Genomic DNA, 18,595 nt, shown 5'->3' on the forward strand with positions numbered 1-18,595 from the left:
CAAAGAAAAAAATACATATGGATGCCAGAAGGAGGTGAACAAAGCTTTGATTTCTCCCGCTCCCTTGAGCTTCTGATCTCCACTTTGAAGAGCTGATAGATTTGGGGAGGATAACAAAAATTTAAATGCTATTTTTCACCAGGCCTTCAACTGCAGAATTAACCAAGCCTTTTTGTTAACTTGCCAATGCTGGCTATGGGCGGAACCATCCCAGACTTGCACTAAGTGCGGTAGCAGGTGGGTAAAACGATGTTTTACCTGCCGGCCGCATTGGCGGCTTTTCACGCCACATCGTCCTAAACCCACCGCATTAATTATGCATTCCCGGGAAACACCGTTTCCATGGCAGGCGGGCTCTCATTTACCTGCCACGCCATCACCTCGCTACCTCATTACGCTGGGTGCCACACAGCTCAGTGCTTCCAGCCTAGGATTACTGCAGGGAAGATGTCCATGAAAGGCAAAAACTGCAGCATCCAGGTTCAATGAAGCATCACTGGAATGCCTTTTGGATGCCGTGGATGCTCGCCGCGATGTCCCCTACCCCTGCTCTTGCCGCAGGATGGGCAGCAGCGTGACCAACCAGACTTGAGAGGCGGTGGCAGTGGTGGTCAGCGCCAACGCCCTTCAAGAAAGGACAGCCACCCAGTGCCACAAGAGGATGAAGGATCTCCTCCATTCGCCAGGGTAAGTCACTCTTCTCATCTGGCCTGGCAGGTGTCCTGCTTATACTCTCTCCACCTGTATTCATGCAGGACAAGTTGGCACACAACAACAGGGAGAGGTCGCAGAGCGGTGGAGGAATGCCTGAAATCAAGGTCCTCACAGACTTTGAAAACAGAGCCATCCAGCTGGTCAGCGACGATCTGGACCGTTCCTGTGCAGACGGTGAGGTCAGGGGTGCTCTACCAAGTGAGGATCCAGCAGTGCAACGTCCCATCAGACGACCATGCTGTGAGTGATGTGTCCTGTTTCACAGGCCACTGCCATGAACTAATTATCTCTCCTTGCTTCCTATTTTGGAAAAGGAGTGTGTAAGGACTCAACAGCCTGAACAAACGTAGGCCACCTTAAGTCGAACATGGTAGAACAACAAAAGGAACTCGAAAAGACCCTGCTTGATGACAGATTTTGAGATGAGGGGAGCAGCCTTTGAAAGGATAAAGAAAGCCTGCTGAAAGACCTTCACACACTACAAGATTCCCTCAGGCCTAAGTTTGTACCTCTGGAAAATTATGAAGAGAAACAGAAAGAATTCAGCATTTCTCTGAATAAACTGAAGGATGAGTTGGCAGAAAAGACACAACAATGCTCAACTTTCCAGGAGGCAGCAAACAAACACATAAGAGATGGAAGAGCTGAAGAACCAGCTACATGAAGCTAAAGAGGCTTTGGAAGCGAAAATCGCAGAATATTCTAAGAAGTAGACTGATAATGAAATTTTGGGAGACTCAACCACTGAGCTCAGTCAAGTCGAGCTTGCATCTGAGAGTAGTCTGGCCAATATTGAAGCTGAAAGGAAGACCGAGATTAAAGTCAGCACCAGAAAGAAGAAGGTACATAGAAAGAAGACAGAGACACAAATAAGACTTTAATCCTGGCATCTTACGAGTACACTTTTGTACATAGGCCTGGAAATCAAATAGCAAACAGCAGTGCACTTAGTCATTTGCCTTTTCAAGAAAATGATAAGAATGTCCCATTCCACAGGAATTTGTTTTATAGTTAAATTTCTTAGACTCATCGCCAGTATGCGCTCGACAGATTGACTGGACAGACAGAGACTGGACAAGTCGGGACCCAGTCCTATTTCAAGTACAAGAACAAGTGCTTCATGGTTGGTCACAAGAGCCTGTATCTGACGAAATGAAACCGTACTTCAGCAGAAGACATGAAATAACCAGCCAGGATGGCATCTTATTGTGGGGAGCATGAATGACCATACCTCCAAAGGGAAGGGAGCCACTTTTAATTGAACTACGCAGCGCACATCCAGGAACATCCCAAATGAAGACAATAGCACACAACCACCTATGGTGGCCTGGGATGGATGGTGAAATAGAGAATTTAGTGAAGAATTTTGTGTAATGTCAGCAGCTGCAAAAGTTACCTTCAACAGCTCCATTACACCTTTGGGAGTGACCAGGAAGAACATGGGTGCATTTACTCATTGACTATGTGGGACCTTTCCTTGGAACAATGTTTCTGCTCATTGTCGATGCCCACTCAAAATGGATGGACATATATGAGGGGAAGTCACCAACGTCTGCTATAATTGGGAAGCTACGTCAAAGTTTTGCCATTGACGGACTACCAGAAGTAGTCATTATTGATAAAAGCAAAATACTGCGGATGCTGGAAATCTAGAACAAAAACATAAATACCTGGAAAAACTCAGCAGGTCTGACAGCATCTGCGGAGAGGAACACAGTTAATGTTTCGAGTCCGAATGACTCTTCAACAGAACTAAGAAAAAATAGAAAAGAGGTGAAATATAAGCTGGTTTAATGGGGGGGTGGGACAGGTAGAGCTGTATAAAGGGCCAGTGATAGGTGGAGATAGCCAAAAGATGTCATAGACAAAAGGACAAAGAGGTGTTGACGGTGGTGATATTATCTAAGAAATGTGCTAATTGGGAAATTAAAGGTAGAAAGCAGGACGAGCAAGGCACAGATAGCCCTAGTGGGGGTGGGGTGGAGGGGCTGGGGGGAATCGAAATAGTCTAAAAGGAAGAGATAAAACAACGGATGGAAATACATTTAAAAATAATGGAAATAGGTGGGAAAATAAAAATATATATAAATTTTAGGAAAAAGGGGGATGGGAAAGTGGGTGGGGATGGAGGAGAGAGTTCATGATCTGTAGTTGTTGAACTCAATATTCAGTCCGGAAGGCTGTAAAGTGCCTAGTTGGAAGATGAGGTGCTGTTCCTCCAGTTTGCGTTGAGCTTCACTGGAACAATGCAGCAGGCCAAGGATGAACATGTGGGCATGAGAGCAGGGTGGAGTGTTGAAATGGCAAGCGACAGGGAGGTCTGGGACATGCTTGCGGACAGACTGAAGGTGTTCCGCAAAGCGGTCATCCAGTCTGCGTTTGGTCTCTCCAATGTAGAGGAAACCGCATTGGGAGCACCAAATGCAGTAGACTAAATTGAGGAAAGTGCAAGTGAAATGCTGCTTCACTTGAAAGGAGTGTTTGGGCCCTTGGACAGTGAGGAGGGGGAAAGTGAAGGTGCAGGTGTTGCACCTTCTGCGGTTTCATGGGAAGGTGCCGTGGGAGTGGGTTGAGGTGCAGGGGGTGATGGAGGAATGGACCAGGGTGTCCCAGAGGGAATGATCCCTGTGAAATGCCGCCAGGGGTGGTGAAGGGAAGATGTGTTTGGTGGTGGCATCATGCTGGAGTTGGCGGGAATAGCGGAGGATGATTTCTTGAATGCGGAGGCTGGTGGGTGATAAGTGAGGACAAGGGGGACCCTATCATGTTTCTGGGAGGGAGGAGAAGGTGTGAGGGCGGATGCGCGGGAAATGGGCCGGACACGGTTGAGGGCCCTGTCAACCACCGTGGGTGGAAAACCTTGGTTAAGGAAGAAGGAAGACATGTCAGAGGAACTGTTTTTGAAAGTGGCATAATCAGAACAGATGCGAAGGAGGCGAAGGAACTGAGAGAATGGGATGGAGTCCTTACAGGAAGCGGGGTGTGAGGAGCTGTAGTCGAGGTAGCTGTGGGAGTCGGTCAGCTTGTAATGGATATTGGTGGACAGTCTATCTCCAGAAATTGAGACTGAGAGGTCAAGGAAGGGAAGGGAAGTGTCAGTGATGGACCACGTGAAAATGATGGAGGGGTGGAAATTGGAAGCAAAATTAATAAATTTTTCCAGATCCAGACGAGAGCATGAAGCAGCACCGAAGTAATCATCGATGTACCGGAGAAAGAGTTGTGGGAGGGGGCCGGAGTAGGACTGGAACAAGGAATGTTCCACATACCCCATAAAGAGACAGGCATAGCTGGGGCCCATGCGGGTACCCATAGCCACACCTTTTATTTGGAGGAAGTGAGAGGAGTTTAAGGAAAAATTGTTCAGTGAGAGAACAAGTTCAGCCAGACTGAGGAGAGTAGTGGTGGATGGAGATTGTTCGAATAATTTTTGATAACAGCACGGCATCTACGAGTGCTAAGTTTCAAAGGTTTATCAGCCTCCACGGTATCGCTCATGTAAAAACTTCACAGTTCCACCCTTCCTCAAATAGACTGACTAAAAGGGGGGTTCAAACATTTTAAGGCAGGCATGAAGAAGCAAACTGGAAATTCCTTAGCAACCGAGCTAGCACGCTTTCTTTTCCATTCCAGGACTACCCCTCACACAACAACAGGTGTCACACTTGCATAATTATTGTTGAAACGCTGTCACAGAGCGAGATTGAGCTTAATACTGCCAAATTTAGAGGGGAAGGTGGAAAGGAGTCAAGGAAGCCGGAAAACTAGACACGACTGGGATAGTTGTGAGAGGAAATTTACCGTGGGAGAGACGGTATACATGAATAACTTTGGAGAAGGACCAAAGTGGTTACCGGGTGAAATAAGTGCAGTGACTGGACCTCTATCTTACTGCGTGGAGGTGGAAAGCCAATCCATACGGAGACATGTGGATCATCTAAAGAGAGAAACAAATCACCAAGAATCGATTCCACCAGTGTTCATGACTAGTTCAGCGTTTCCTGTTGAGGATTCTCAACCCGGGATAGACATGTCTGATGTTCCTGTAAGAGTTGAGGACTCTGAGCTGCAGGTGCCCACCGAAGCACCTGATGTTCAGGCATCTCCGGAAAAGGAGGTTCCTGACAAAGAATCTGAAGTTGTGGATCTGCGACGTTCTATACGCATAAGAAAACATCCAGAAACACTGAGTTTGTAAATTACTTATCAGTGTAAATATTTTGTTGTCTTGAGAAAATTGTACTTGTAAATGTAAAATATATATCTGATAAAGGGGGAGGGATGTGGTAATTATGATTTTATTTAGTGTGTAATATACCTTTAAGAAGAATACTTTTTAAGGACGATTGCATGATCGTTAGTACCCAATAGGAGAGTGCGTGGACTACCTCTGTGGTTAGTAGTAGGTAGCGTAGAGATAGAGTTTGAAGTGAAAGTGTGGTTGCTGCTGAGAACCTTTGTAAATAAACTGAAAGTTTCCATCTAAGAAGTGTCTGCTGATCAACTCTCGCAATAATACCAACTCGGCCACCTCTCGCAACACCAGGTGTCCGGCACTCGGAGGGCTGCTGGAGGCCAAATATTTGCTGAGTCCGAGACAGATGATGAGCTTCTGGACTCGGTCATGTCACAGTTGCCGGAGCTGCAAAGGTAAGCTCGGGAACATCAGGAAGGGATGTCCGCTGCACTCCTCACATTGCAAGGCACGATGGAGGAGTCCGTCCGCCTTCAAGCTGAGGTGATAGCATTGGCATGCCAACGCACCGAGGTCAACATTGGTAGGATGGCATGTGCCATGAAGACCTTGGTCCAGGACGTCGCTCCTGAACTGCTGCGCAGGCTCAACTCCATCGCTGATGTCATAGCTGGCCTCCAACATTGTGTACGCGAGAGGGGTGTGGGGCAGCTCGATCTCACTCCAGCTACCCCTTCTCCTCAAGGAGTCAGCCAGGGGCCCATTGTGCACCCGTAGGGAGGAGGATCAGCAGGTGTACTCCCCGGAGCCATCCACCCAGGTGACTTTGGGAGTGTTCAGCCCATCCAAACCCCTCTTCCTGTGACCTCAGCAGCTCCAGCTCCACAGGCCAAAGAGGGTGCCACTGCCACACAGCAGGAGCCCGAAAGGAGGCCGGAGCCCTCCAGGTTTCGGCTCTCCAGAGGAAGCCCATCAAGGTCATCACAGACAAGGCGTAGCAGTCAGCAAGCTGACTGCAAGAGGAGTACATCAGGATCATGGAGCCTGGTGACCTAGCTGTATGCCTCGTGGCTTACAGAGAGCGAAGACGACGAAGGAGAGCACGACTGAGGCACCTGGCTGTGCAGAGTGGGGAGCAGCACCCTCGGGAAGAAGGGGCGGCTGGAGCTCCTGCACATGCTGCCGAAGAGCAGGGTCCATAGACACCCCCTTTCATTCCTGCAGATGACCGAGAACCAGTGTCGCTGAAGACTGCGCGTGTCTAGGGACCTGGTGGCTCACACCTACCAGCTACTGCAGGATTTGGCGCCATGGGGACATGGAGGGCATCCACTGCCAATGGCCATGAAAGTGACAGCGGTGCTCAATTCTAGGTCAGTGGCTCCTTTCAGGGCTCCACAGGTGATCTCTGTGGGATCTCACAAGTCCCCATCCACAAATGCATCCATGAGGTCACGGAGGTCACCTTCATGAGGGCACACAACTTTGTGCAATTTTCCTGGGACCAGGACAGCCAGGATGCAAGAGCAATTGATTTTGCCCAGATCTGGGGTTTCCCACAGGTGCAGGATGCCATCGACTGCACTCATGTGACGCTCAGTGCTGGCCAGCATTCCCCGGGATGCGTTAAGGGGCCTTCAGACTTGACCAAGACAGGTTCTTAGTCCACCCATGCTAACCCATGCGTCTCTCTCTTTCATCCTGCAGGAGGAGTATATATCAGGATCATGGAGCCTGGTGACCTAGCTGTATATCTCGTGTTAGTGCACTTCATGGCTGCCCGAAACCCCACCCACCTCCATCCAACCGATTGGCAGCAGCTTTGCCCACTGAACTGCATGCTGTGCTCTCAGCTCAGGCGCAGGCATTCTCCTAACCTACACTGCAAGGCTGCGCTGTTAGCTTGAAACATGGGGGAGACTAGTCCAAACCAAAATGATGATATTGCAAGGGGCTGTGAGTACCTCCAACAGTGACTGCTCCACGGCCAGTTTTAGCAAGGAGATTGTACAACGTGCACAGTTGTACAACTGCTTTGCAGTCCGCTAAAACACTCATTACTTTGCAGCTTGTGCCCGAGGGGTGAAAAGCTTTGGAGCACTTGGTGGCACTTTGATGGCTCTGCACTGCTTGAGTGGGCAGAGCAGCTGGAGGCCCGAATCCAATCATATCAATGTGGCTGTGCTTCAACTCTCTCAACTGCAGAGGAATGGTCATGTTATACAAGGTTTCCCTAATGTGTGGCTGCTTCCCTCGCCCACCAGCCCCCCCAACCCTGCGCATGCTTGTGTGGTACCTTCAACCCCAGGGCAGCCCTTGCCTCCCCACCCCAACATGCCTCAACCTTAAAGTCCAACAGGTGACCAGGGTGAGCGCTCCACAACATTACTGCGTACTCCCCTTAGAGTTTCACTCAAAGTGCAGCCCGCCAAGTGCACGCCTTTTGTATGCTGTTGTGAAGCACGACAGCGTGCAATCACCCCGATGTGGGTGGATGATCCAGCGGTGGGGTGGGGGGGCGGTGCAGGGAGACGATTCTGATGGGCTGGCCTTATGATGATGTGCAGGTGTACCACAAGGAGGTTCCCGACGTCCGGTGGCAGGAAACCCGGCCCGCCATCGGCGGCCGGAGCGGACGATCGTAAACTGGTTTCAAGGCGCCGTGAAACCGATTTTTGGCCTTCTCGCCATATTGTCCGCTCGCACCACCGACCTCGCCCGATGCCAGCGGGCACGGAGAATCCCGGCCGATCTGGCCACACATGTCAGATCTCCCAGGAGGACCAGAAATAAAGCGAAACCCATCCCCAAAGATAAAGAGAGCCAAAAGGGCACCTTTTTTGAAGCCTGATTTGTCCGTCAGGGTAACCAAACAAGAAAGTATTTAGTGATGTGAAACATACAGGATGTTACTGTTTCCACAGGAGAGCTGACCAGCTGATTCAGGAAGGGAATGATGAAGTGATCCCATATTGTATTGCTACCGGAGATGTGAAGAAACTCGTGAGCTTTTTCACCTCTCGAGGCCAGCTGAATGAAGCACTGCTTGTTACTCAGGTAACTACCAATTACCAATTGCTCGTCTTATTACACATCAGGATGAACCTCATCAATCTCAGCAGGGAAGCCAGTTGCAAAGGACGCTGATTCTCTGATCCTCGCTCCATATCAGTGCTGCTCCTTGCAGGGGATGTGGAATTAGTCCTACACAGCCAGAGTTCCTTTTATTTTAAAATATCCAACCGAGTTTGAATAAATGATTCTGGATCGGTCCTGTGCATTCCTCATTCTCATGTTATGTTCTGTCTTTTCAAAATATATACCAGTTGATTATAGCTAAAATGGTTCAGATTAACCCTTTTGTGTTCTGAGCTGGGTTAGGGTAAAGATCATGAGGGTAAGACTTAAAAGGTGTTGTCAGATTCACCTGCATCTGGCATCTCTTACGTTCTTTAACACTGTGACACTCTTTATGATGCATACTGTACTGGCTCCTCTCTCTGGTTTCCTCAGGATGCAGTTCCACATATTCCCCAACTGGTCGTCTAAGTCAGAGAGGTCACTGGGTGGCTGACATGGGGTTGTTCTTCCAGAGGTTAAGTTTGAGGTTTAAGTGCATTGCTTGGCCAGAGAAGAAGGAGCTTAACTCTGCTTTGGTCTGTGTTGGCATCTTGCATAAGCTGGCATTATCATGTATAAACAAGTGTCACGTCATCTATCTGATTGCCTGAGGCATCACAGTTTGGACCAGAAATAAAAACAGAAAATGCTGGAAAAACATACGAGGTCTGGCAGCATCTGTGGAGAGAGAAACAGAGTTAACATTTCGAGTCTGTATGACCCTTCTTCAGAGCTCTGAAGAAGAGTCGTACGGACTCGAAAGGTTAGCTCTGTTTCTCTCTCCACAGATGTTGCCAAACTTGCTGAGTTTTTCAGCATTTTCTGGCCTGTAATTTCCTGGTCTATCCCTTCCTCCCTTTTTTAACAATGGGACAATATTAGCATTCCTCCAGTTCTCTGGCACCTCACCTGTGTGTGGCCAGAGAGGATTTGAAAATGACTGCCAGGGCCCCTGATATCTCTTCCCTTGCCTCTCTCAACAGCCTGGGATACATCTCATCCGGGCCTGTAGAATTATCCACTTTTAAGGCCGCTAAACTCACTCTCTCTATGTTAATTTCCCTCTAATATTTCACAGTCCTCCACCCTGATGTCTATACCTGCATCATTCTTTACCATTGTGAAGACCAACGCAAAGTATTCATTGAGGACTGTACCCACATCTTCCAGGTCCACACACAGATTACCTCTATGGTCCCTAATTGGCCCCACTCTTTCCCTAGTTATTCTCTTGCTCTTTATCACAGACCATGAATCGAACCAGGGCTGTCCACTGGGCAGCTCTCTTCCCTGCTCTTGGTTTCCCATTTTTTTTCTGCTCACATGTGACCTCCTGGTTCACGGAACTTCCCACGGTTGCTGACAGGACACCATTAACAAAAATACTCACAGGAGACCCAACCTTTAAAAGGTGGATGTTAAAATATGGGCAGAAGAAGACGTGATCAAATGCCCAACAATGTTTACAGCTAGAGCTGTCAACCTTAATTGCACCACATGGTTTGAACTGCAATGATACCTACTTTTAATTCCACTTCGTTACAGGGCAATCATTTTCCCTGTATGTACAAGTACAGGCAGGATGCTTTGCTGGTAAAAGTCTAAAATTGAACAGATTTGGCCCATCTGCACCCACCTTGTACTGGGCAACAATTCAAATCTCAAAACTATCAGTCATTCAGAGAGGTCATACAGAGATTTCAATGGACAAAAGGGTGTTTTCCCAAAGAGAGTTGAGCTATGGTACTGAGATTTTCTCTGCATCTAACCTGAACTGGGAACACTTATTTTTTTGCATCTGGTATCAGCATCAAGTAGAAATTGTTACATTTTCAGGTGTGGTCATTCCTCACCGTTCCAGAGTTTAGCAGTTCAACTCTAACTGGGGTGTCATGTAGCCCCAGGGAGTGCCGGGTTTGTGGCAGAACCAGTCACTCAAGTCAAGGCAAAGCTGTGGGGTGAGGGTTTGCAGTGATAGTGGCTCTTCCTGGAGAAGTCTGAAGCCAAGTAGAGAGATTGTCAGTGCACAGAAATTTGAGGAACCTCAGTTGTCAGTTGCCAATTCCTGTTTTGTTTTAGGGAGATGGTCCTTTCAATTATGGTGATATAAAAGGTTATCTAACAGCCATCCCTATCCCAATCTGCAGCCAGTTAGAAATTTGGCCCTGTGATATCTTTTCCTGTTTTATCTTACATCTGTAGGCAGCGCGTGAAGGAAATATTCAAGGACCACAGATCTCAGCACCAAATGGAGCAGCGTGTGGTGATGGGAATAACAAGTCAGAAGATTACAATGAGTAAGCTACTTCCCATTTCACCCAGCCAGTTAGAAAGCAGCTAATAAAGAATTTGGTGAATAATATATAGGAATAAAGGCAAGTCGTTTTCTTTAAATTACCATTATCGGTCATGGAATCGTAAAAAGATACACCATCGAAGGAGGCCATTCAGCCCATCATACCTGTGTCAGCTGTTGGGTAGAGCTATCCAATTAATCCCACTCCTCTGCACTTTCCCCATAGCCCTGTACGTTTTTTCCCTTCAAGTGTTTGTACAATTCTCTTTCTAAAATTGCTATTGAATCTGCTTTCATCGCCCTTTCAGGCAACGCATTATAGATCACTGGGTTAAAAAATGATTTCTCATGTTGCCCCTGGTTCCTGGCATCTGTGTCCTCTGGTTACTGACCCTTCTACTGAAAGCAGTTTCTCCTTATTCCCTCTATCAAAACCGTTCATGATTTTGAACACCTCTTTCAGATCTCCTAACCTTCTCCGATCGAAGGAGAACAACTCCAATCTGAATACCCAGGCATCTTATGCATGCTGAGACCTAACATTAGGGCAAGATAATGTTCTTTTGCAAAAATAGGAACTGAAAGAATCAAAGTAATGATCTTCCTCCAAATAAAACGTGTGGCTATGGGTACCCGTATGGGCCCCAGCTATGCCTGTCTCTTTATGGGGTATGTGGAACATTCCTTGTTCCAGTCCTACTCAGGCCCCCTCCCACAACTCTTTCTCTGGTACGTCGATGATTACTTCGGTGCTGCTTCATGCCCTCGTCTGGACCTGGAAAAATTTATTAATTTTGCTTCCAATTTCCACCCCTCCATCATTTTCACATGGTCCATTTCTGATACTACCCTTGATCTTTCTGTCTCAATTTCTGGTGATAGACTGTCCATTATTATTCATTACAAGCCTACCGACTCCCACAGCTACCTCGACTACAGCTCCTCACACCCCGCTTCCTGCAAGGATACCATCCCATTCTCTCAGTTCCTTCGCCTCCGTCGCATCTGTTCTGATGATGCCACTTTCAAAAACAGTTACTCTGACATAAGAACAAAGAACAAAGAAAAGTACAGCACAGGAACAGGCCCTTCGGCCCTCCAAGCCTGCGCCAATCACATTGCCCGTCAACTAAAACATTTTGCACTTCCGGGGTCCATATCCCTCTATTCTCAACCTATTCATGTATTTGTCAAGCTGCCTCTTAAACACCACTATGGTACCTGCTTCCACCACCTCCTCTGGCAGCGAATTCCAGACACTCACTACCCTCTGCGTAAAAAACTTGCCCCGTACATCTCCTTTATAGTTTTTTCCTCCCACCTTAAATCTATGTCCCCTAGTAATTGACTCTTCCACCCTGGGAAAAAGCTTCTGACTCTCTACTCTAGTAGATATGTCTTCCTTCTTCCTTAACCGAGGTTTTCCACCCACGGTGGTTGACAGGGCCCTCAACTGTGTCCGACCCATCTCCCACACATCCGCCCTCACTCCTTCCTCTCCCAGAACCATGATAGGGTCCCCCTTGTCCTCACTTGTCACCCCACCAGCCTCCGCATTCAAAGGATCATCCTCCACTATTTCCGCCAACTCCAGCATGATGCCACCACCAAACACATCTCCCCTTCACTCCCCCTGGTGGAATTCCGCAGGGATTGTTCCTTCCAGGACACCCTGGATCACTCTTCCATCACCCCCTACACCTCAACCCCCTCCCACAGCACCTTCCCATATAACCGCAGAAGGTGCAACACCTGCCCCTTTACTTCCCCCCTCCTCACCGTCCAAGGGCCCAAACACTCCTTTCAAGTGAAGCAGTACTTCACTTACACTTCCCTCAATTTAGTCTACTGCATGCGGTTTCCTCTACATTGGAGAGACCAAACGCAGACTGGGTGACCACTTTGCAGAACACCTTCGGTCTGTCCGCAAGCATTACCCAGACCTCCCTGTCACTTGCCATTTCAACACACCACCCTGCTCTCATGCCCACACGTCTGTCCTTGGCCTGCAGCAATGTTCCAGTGAAGCTCAATGCAAACTGGAGGAACAGCACCTCATCTTCCGACTAGGCACTCTACAGCCTTCCGGACTTAACATGGAGTTCAACAACTTCAGATCATGAACTCTCTCTTCCATCCCCACCCGCTTTCCGATCCCCCTTTAACCAATTATTTATAATTTTTGAAATATATTTTTCTTTTCCCACCTATTTTTAAATTTATTTCGATCTATTGTTTTACCTCCACCTTTTAGCCCATTTTGATCCCTTCCCCCCACCCCAGCCCCACTAGGGACATCTGTCACTAGCTTGTCCTGCTTGCTACCCTTAATGTCACCATTAGCACATTCCTTAGCTAATATCACCACTGTCAACACCCCTTTGTCCTTTTGTCGATGACATCTTTGGCAATCTCTTCTTTGCCTCCGCCTATCACTGGCCCCCTATCCAGCTCTACCTGTCCCACCCCCCTCAGTCAGCTTATATTTCACCACATTTCTATATTTCCTTAGTTCTGATGAAGAGACATACGGACTTGAAACATTAACTCTGTCTTCATCTCTGCAGATGCTGTCAGACCTGCTGAGTTTTTCCAGCTATTTTTGTTTTTGTTTCAGATTTCCAGCATCCGCAGAATTTTGCTTCTGTCTTAATGACCTTACTGACTGGGTTACTAATGCCCAGGGACCTGCTACCCCTACCCAGTCTGGCCTACATCTGAATGCAGCCCACCCTGTATGGTTGACTCTTGGGGCCTTTTAGAGATCCTTAGATCAACTAGGATTGGATTGTCTTGTCTATTCTGCCTGCGTCCCAGAAGAAATAAAACGCAGCTCAACATGTTGGTGTGATGCAAGCTGTTGCTCGGTCTGAAAAACAAATTAAGTGATAAACCACTGAAGTTAAACAACTTGTCAATAAAAAGAAAATGCCCCGATTGATGCTGAGTGGCACATCAAATCACAGTATCTCCCTTGTTGTCTAATTCTTTAGAACAAATCAGTTTGACCCGAACTACTGATGACAAGTGTTGTTGTGCAGAACTTAATAAACAGGTACTGAAAGCTATGTCTTGTCCTGCAGCCTGTTACACAGAGTGAGTAAGGAGCTGGCGGAATGGTACTTCCAGGACGGACGAGCAGTGTTGGCTGCATGTTGCCACCTTGCGGTGAACGATATTGAGGTACTGCATCCCTATTCCATCACCTACAAGTCCCCGTGCTCCCAAATAGATCCAATTCTCTGCCTGTTGCATCTTTTGCCCTTTTAGCTGAAATTCATTTACTGCAAAAAGTGCATTCAAAGAGACTCCTAGATTGAAGAAAAATGGGCCACAGCCCAGGTAGTCATTTTTTTTTTAGTGAATTGAAAGCTTAGGTGATCAGCAATATAACCGCTCATTCACTTGTCTTTCACACTCACTGATCAAACAAATCAAGTTAACAATCCCTTCCGCGTACTTTGATCACTTTGACTGCATAAATCGGACATGGATTTTTGTTTTGCCTGAATGCATGCCAATGAGCTGAGAGATATTGGGAGTGCTGCCTTGCTGTAATAACTTTTCTGAACATAATCGTCAAGCATTCAAACCATCAGGGGTCGTCACCCTGTAGAGATTAGCTGATTGGTTGTATGTGGCACAGCTTTCAGTGCACCTTTGAAAGCAGAAGCCCAGAGGGAGTTAGCTAACTGACAAGCATGTAGAAGCCTAAGTTGTGCTTTAGGAATAGGTTCTTGGACTTTACAGCACTGAAGGAGGCCCTTTGGTCCATCATGTCTGTGCTGGCTGTCTGCAAAAGCAACTCAGCTAATCCCAACCCCCCCTTCGTTTCCCAGTAGCCCTGCAATTTTTTTTTCTCTTCAGGTATTCATCCAGTTCCCTTTGGAAAACCATTATTGAATCAGCTTCCACCACACTCTCAGGCTTAACCACTTGCCGCTTGAAAAACTTTCCTCATGCCGCCTCTGTTTTTTTTTCGCCAGTTACCTTAAGTCAGTGTCCTCTCGTTCTTGGCCCTTCCTCCAATGGGAACTATTTTTCTCCATCTACTCGGCCTGGACCCCTCATGATTTTGAACACTCCTATCAAATCAAAATAACCTAAAAAAATCACAAGGAGACACCAAGAATATTTCTGAGTAAACCAAATCAAAGATGCAGTTGAGGCTGCTTCCTTCAGCAAAACAAATCTTCTTTTTCGACACTCAAAAGGATCTACAGGCTTAAATTACAGGCCATCAATATTTTCTGAATTTTTTTTAAATGATTATTTTCAATTAGCTGTATCTGCAGTGGAGAGTGATGATTATTTAGGCATGTTCCTGTACTTATCTACTTTATGCTGAGTGCTACGAATGCATTAGTTGGATTACTAGCGCAACAAAACAACTCTGCATTCCTTACATTCAAAGGGCAGTATGGATGATTCCATAGATACATTTATCGTGAGTACAGTATTAGGTTAGTAAGAAAATGGTGGAGAATTTTAAAATGAAATGAATGAAAGACTTTATGTAAGATCACACAGAAGGTTTAATTTTTAATACTGATTAATGTGCTTGAATCACATTCTATTGCACGCTAATGAAAACTGTAGACAACAAGTCAAAGGAGATCATGGCTAAACTGCACAAGGCCATACCTTGAGTGCTGTATCCAGTTCTAGTTGTTAGAATGTAAGGGGGACATTTAAGAGCAGAGCAAAGTTATGAGAGCCTAGTTTCAAAGGTCTGAGTGATTGACAAAGACTGAAAAAAAAAATAGACTTTTCAGCCTGAATATTGGGTGTCTGGGAGGTGACTTTATAAGGGTAAATCAGATATTTATGGGAATGGGGAAGATCAGTTCAGAATTGAATTGAATTGTGAGGCAACACAGGTTCAAACTAGTAAAATGAGACTTTGGGACTGAAGCCAGGAAATTCATCCTCACGCAATGTTTGTGGAATACACCTCCAGGGTAGTGAAAGATAAAATCCAAGAATGATTTAGAAATTATTAGACATTGCGATGAAGGGTTTTATGATCCTGGTAGGGACCGTTAACATTTAGAGAAAAATCTGAACACCCAATAATTATCTGAAAGAACTATGCTACAACATTTCACGATTTAAACAAAGCAAACTTTATTGTATATATAAAAGAACTTAATGAAAACAAGTACTACTAACTTAACACTATAGTTCACAGCTAGTTATGCTATAAATTCAGTTTCATTTTTACTCCCCACCCACTCACCAGGCCAAGAGTTCCCTTATCTTATGAATTTTCGAAGATTCATTCCTAACTTCAGGGACCAATCCAAAGGTATGCCATAACCCTTCAGAATTCACTTTTACTTCTCTTTAGTTTCCCAATCTGGCAGTTAGACTTACAGAGCTCTTTCTCTCTGCAAGGATTCCACTGCCTTCTTGCCTTGACTTTGGACAGACAGATTGCTTTTTCCCAGTCTGCTCTAACAGCTTTTTTTACAGCTCTTTCTAAGCTAACTATTCCATCTGCTTCCTTTCTGCCACAAGGCGAATTGCCTTTCACTGTGTGGGTCATTGGAGATTTCTTCCTCTAGGTCCAAGTTTATGCCAGTCTTTCAGCTTCTTTTACCCCTCACAAATTGGAATTGAGCTGCAACCTACACAAGACCAAATCTGCAACTGCCTTCTGTGAGAAACACCCAGATAAATTAAACAAAATAACCTTCTAACCCCCTCAATCCATTTCCATGGCAATGCGGCATGCTTTGGGATGTTCCAAACAGAAATGCAAGTTAATTATCTTTACCTCAAAACAACCCATTTGCTTCTCTGACCCATTTGGATAATTTATACCTACCTCTTATCCAGAATTACCTGTCCCATCAGGTTCCCCCCGACGTCATCCCGCATTGGCGAGTGCCCCCGCTCCCTGCTCGCCGACGGCAAAATTCAGCCCCTGGTTTCTGTTTCATAACTTTTATAAGTTCCCAGCTGAATTTTTATAATTGATAAAATATCACTGTATTTGCTATATAATAGTTAATGCCTTTCCCTTTAAAACAGTTCTGAAAGATTTTATTATTGCTTAATATAATTAAGCTTAATATAATTAACCAAAAATAAAGTAAAGGCTTAGCCTGCGATGCAGCTGTTGTTTGTGTAAGTTGTCAAATGCAGAGAATACTCATCAGAAATTGGAAAATTCATTTAATAGACAGCAAACATTAGCTGGAAGGTCTTGTGGCACAGTGGGTAGCAACTCAGCCTCTGAGCCAGAAGCCCTGGGTTTGAGTCCCACTCCAGGACTTGATGGAAAGGGAGGTGTGTTCATAATGCAGCCAATCAGGTTCACTATCAACCTGCAAATCCTTCTAACATATGTCAATAGCAGGCAGCAAGAGTGGGAGAGATTCCCAGTCAGCCATGTGATGGAAAGAACATTGGAGCCTCTACCTTTACTACCCATAGTTTCAGATTACAACATGTGTGTGCACGTTGCTGCAGCAATTTGGAATTCCTGAGTGAAATGTAAAACACCACCACCAAATATTAGCCAAATAAGGACTGTATCATCCTATTGAGGGATACGTGCTTACAGTTAAGGCATCATTTTAATTTTAAGGTATGTTGCTCGACAGATTGAGGCTGGAATAACAATATACCATTTTTTCTCGAACCTTTTCCCAAAATTGTTATTAAGAACTTAAGGCGTACCGACAACTTTGACGACTCTTTCACTTTGAATACAGCTGGCAATGTCGAACTTGATCCGTGGAAATGAGCTGGAGCTGGCAGTTTGTGTGGGAACAGTGCTGGGAGATAGCGCCATGCCTGTGACAAACTATGCCCTGGAACTCCTGGCCCGCAAGTGCATGTCAACAACAACATGGTGAGTGCACAGAGCAGTTCAAAAGTAATCACTCAGGTAAAATGTATGCCAAGGATCATTGAATCGCAGTGATCATAGAATGTTATGGCACAGCTATATAAATACTGTAGCTACAAGAGCAGGTTAGAGGCTGGGAATTCTGAGGCGAGTAACTCACCCCCTGACTCCCCAAAACCTGTTCACCATCTACAAGGCACAAGTCAGGAGTGTGATGGAATAAAAGAACTTCAAGATGAATGACGGCTTAGCCTGCTTTTTAGTGGTGCTGGGTGGGGCAGGAGGGGAGGTCCTTTCTCCTTCTCTTCAAATAGTAAGGTGGAATTTTTAACATCCCCCTGCACACAGGAGCATGTGGACCCCGCTTTGGTTTGACATCTCAGGGGTGAAATTGGTCTACGACAGTTTGACTTCAATGGAAGCACTTCCCTGCACTGGAGTATCAACCTCAATTACTTCATGCTGATCATGAAGATGGGATTAAACCCAGAATCTCTTGACTCAGGAGCACGAGTGCGACCCACGGGGTGGCATTGCGGTAATGTCGCTGGGCTAGTAACCCAGAGGCCCAGGCTAATGCTCTGGGTACTTGGATTTAAATTCCACCATGGCAGCTATTGGAATTTTAATTCAGTTAATAAATCTGGAATATAAAGCTAGTCTCAGTAATAGTGGCCATGAAACTAATCATCGATTGCCATAAAAAACCCATCTGGTTCACTAATGAGCTTTACGGAAGGAAATCTGCCATCCGGGCCTGGCCTACATGTGACTCCAGACCCACAGCACAGCCACTAGCAAGCAAGGGCATTTAGGGATGGGCAACAAATGCTGCTCCTGCCAGCGACACCTGCACCCCACGAAAGGAATAAACAAATGTCAAGCTCAAACTCAGATTCTTGTATTAAACTGCCCAAGCTTTGCCATTCCAATATACGAGCTCATCTGAACTGTTTGAATGGTCATCATTCTGTAATCACCTGAAGTTATCATTCTCAAAAATTCCAGGCTGTAGAGTTGTTTGATCGTATTCGTTTTCTTCCTCCTCCAATCAACAGGCCAATGGAGTTGGGAACTATTGTGAGATGCCAAGTGTCAACCTAGTGGGAACAGCCTTACCTCCAAACTAGAAGGTTGTAGTTCAAGCCCCACTGTAGATATATGTGTAGATATGTGCAGCAAGCCTTGGATAATATCCAGGCTTGGGCTGACAAGTGGCAAGTAATATTCGTGCCACACAATTGCCAGGCAATGACCATCTCCAACAAGAGAGAATCTAACCATCGCCCCTTGACGTTCAGTGGCATTACCATCACTGAGACCCCACTATCAACATCCTGTGGGTTACCATTGACCAGAAACTGAACTAGACAAGCCATATAAATACTGTGGCTACAGGAGCAGGTCAGAG

At 46.1% G+C, this 18,595-nt stretch overlaps 1 protein-coding gene across 6 annotated transcripts in view; it reads left to right on the forward strand.

Moving 5' to 3' along the window:
* wdr17 (WD repeat domain 17) overlaps positions 1-18,595 on the forward strand; it is a 114,847-nt gene that overhangs the window by 49,849 nt on the left and 46,403 nt on the right. For 5 of the 6 annotated variants that reach the window (XM_078561690.1, XM_078561674.1, XM_078561664.1 and 2 more), the window contains 4 exons: positions 7,834-7,966; positions 10,232-10,326; positions 13,409-13,508; positions 17,048-17,187. In XM_078561690.1, coding sequence (XP_078417816.1) covers positions 7,834-7,966; positions 10,232-10,326; positions 13,409-13,508; positions 17,048-17,187 — 468 coding nt within the window. Of the gene's footprint in view, positions 1-7,833; positions 7,967-10,231; positions 10,327-13,390; positions 13,509-17,047; positions 17,188-18,595 lie in introns of all 6 variants that reach the window. The other variant, XM_078561682.1, reaches the window with a different exon arrangement.

This window comes from Cetorhinus maximus, chromosome 2 (assembly GCF_964194155.1).
Source record: "Cetorhinus maximus chromosome 2, sCetMax3.hap1.1, whole genome shotgun sequence".
In the NCBI taxonomy this organism is placed as follows: domain Eukaryota; kingdom Metazoa; phylum Chordata; class Chondrichthyes; order Lamniformes; family Cetorhinidae; genus Cetorhinus; species Cetorhinus maximus.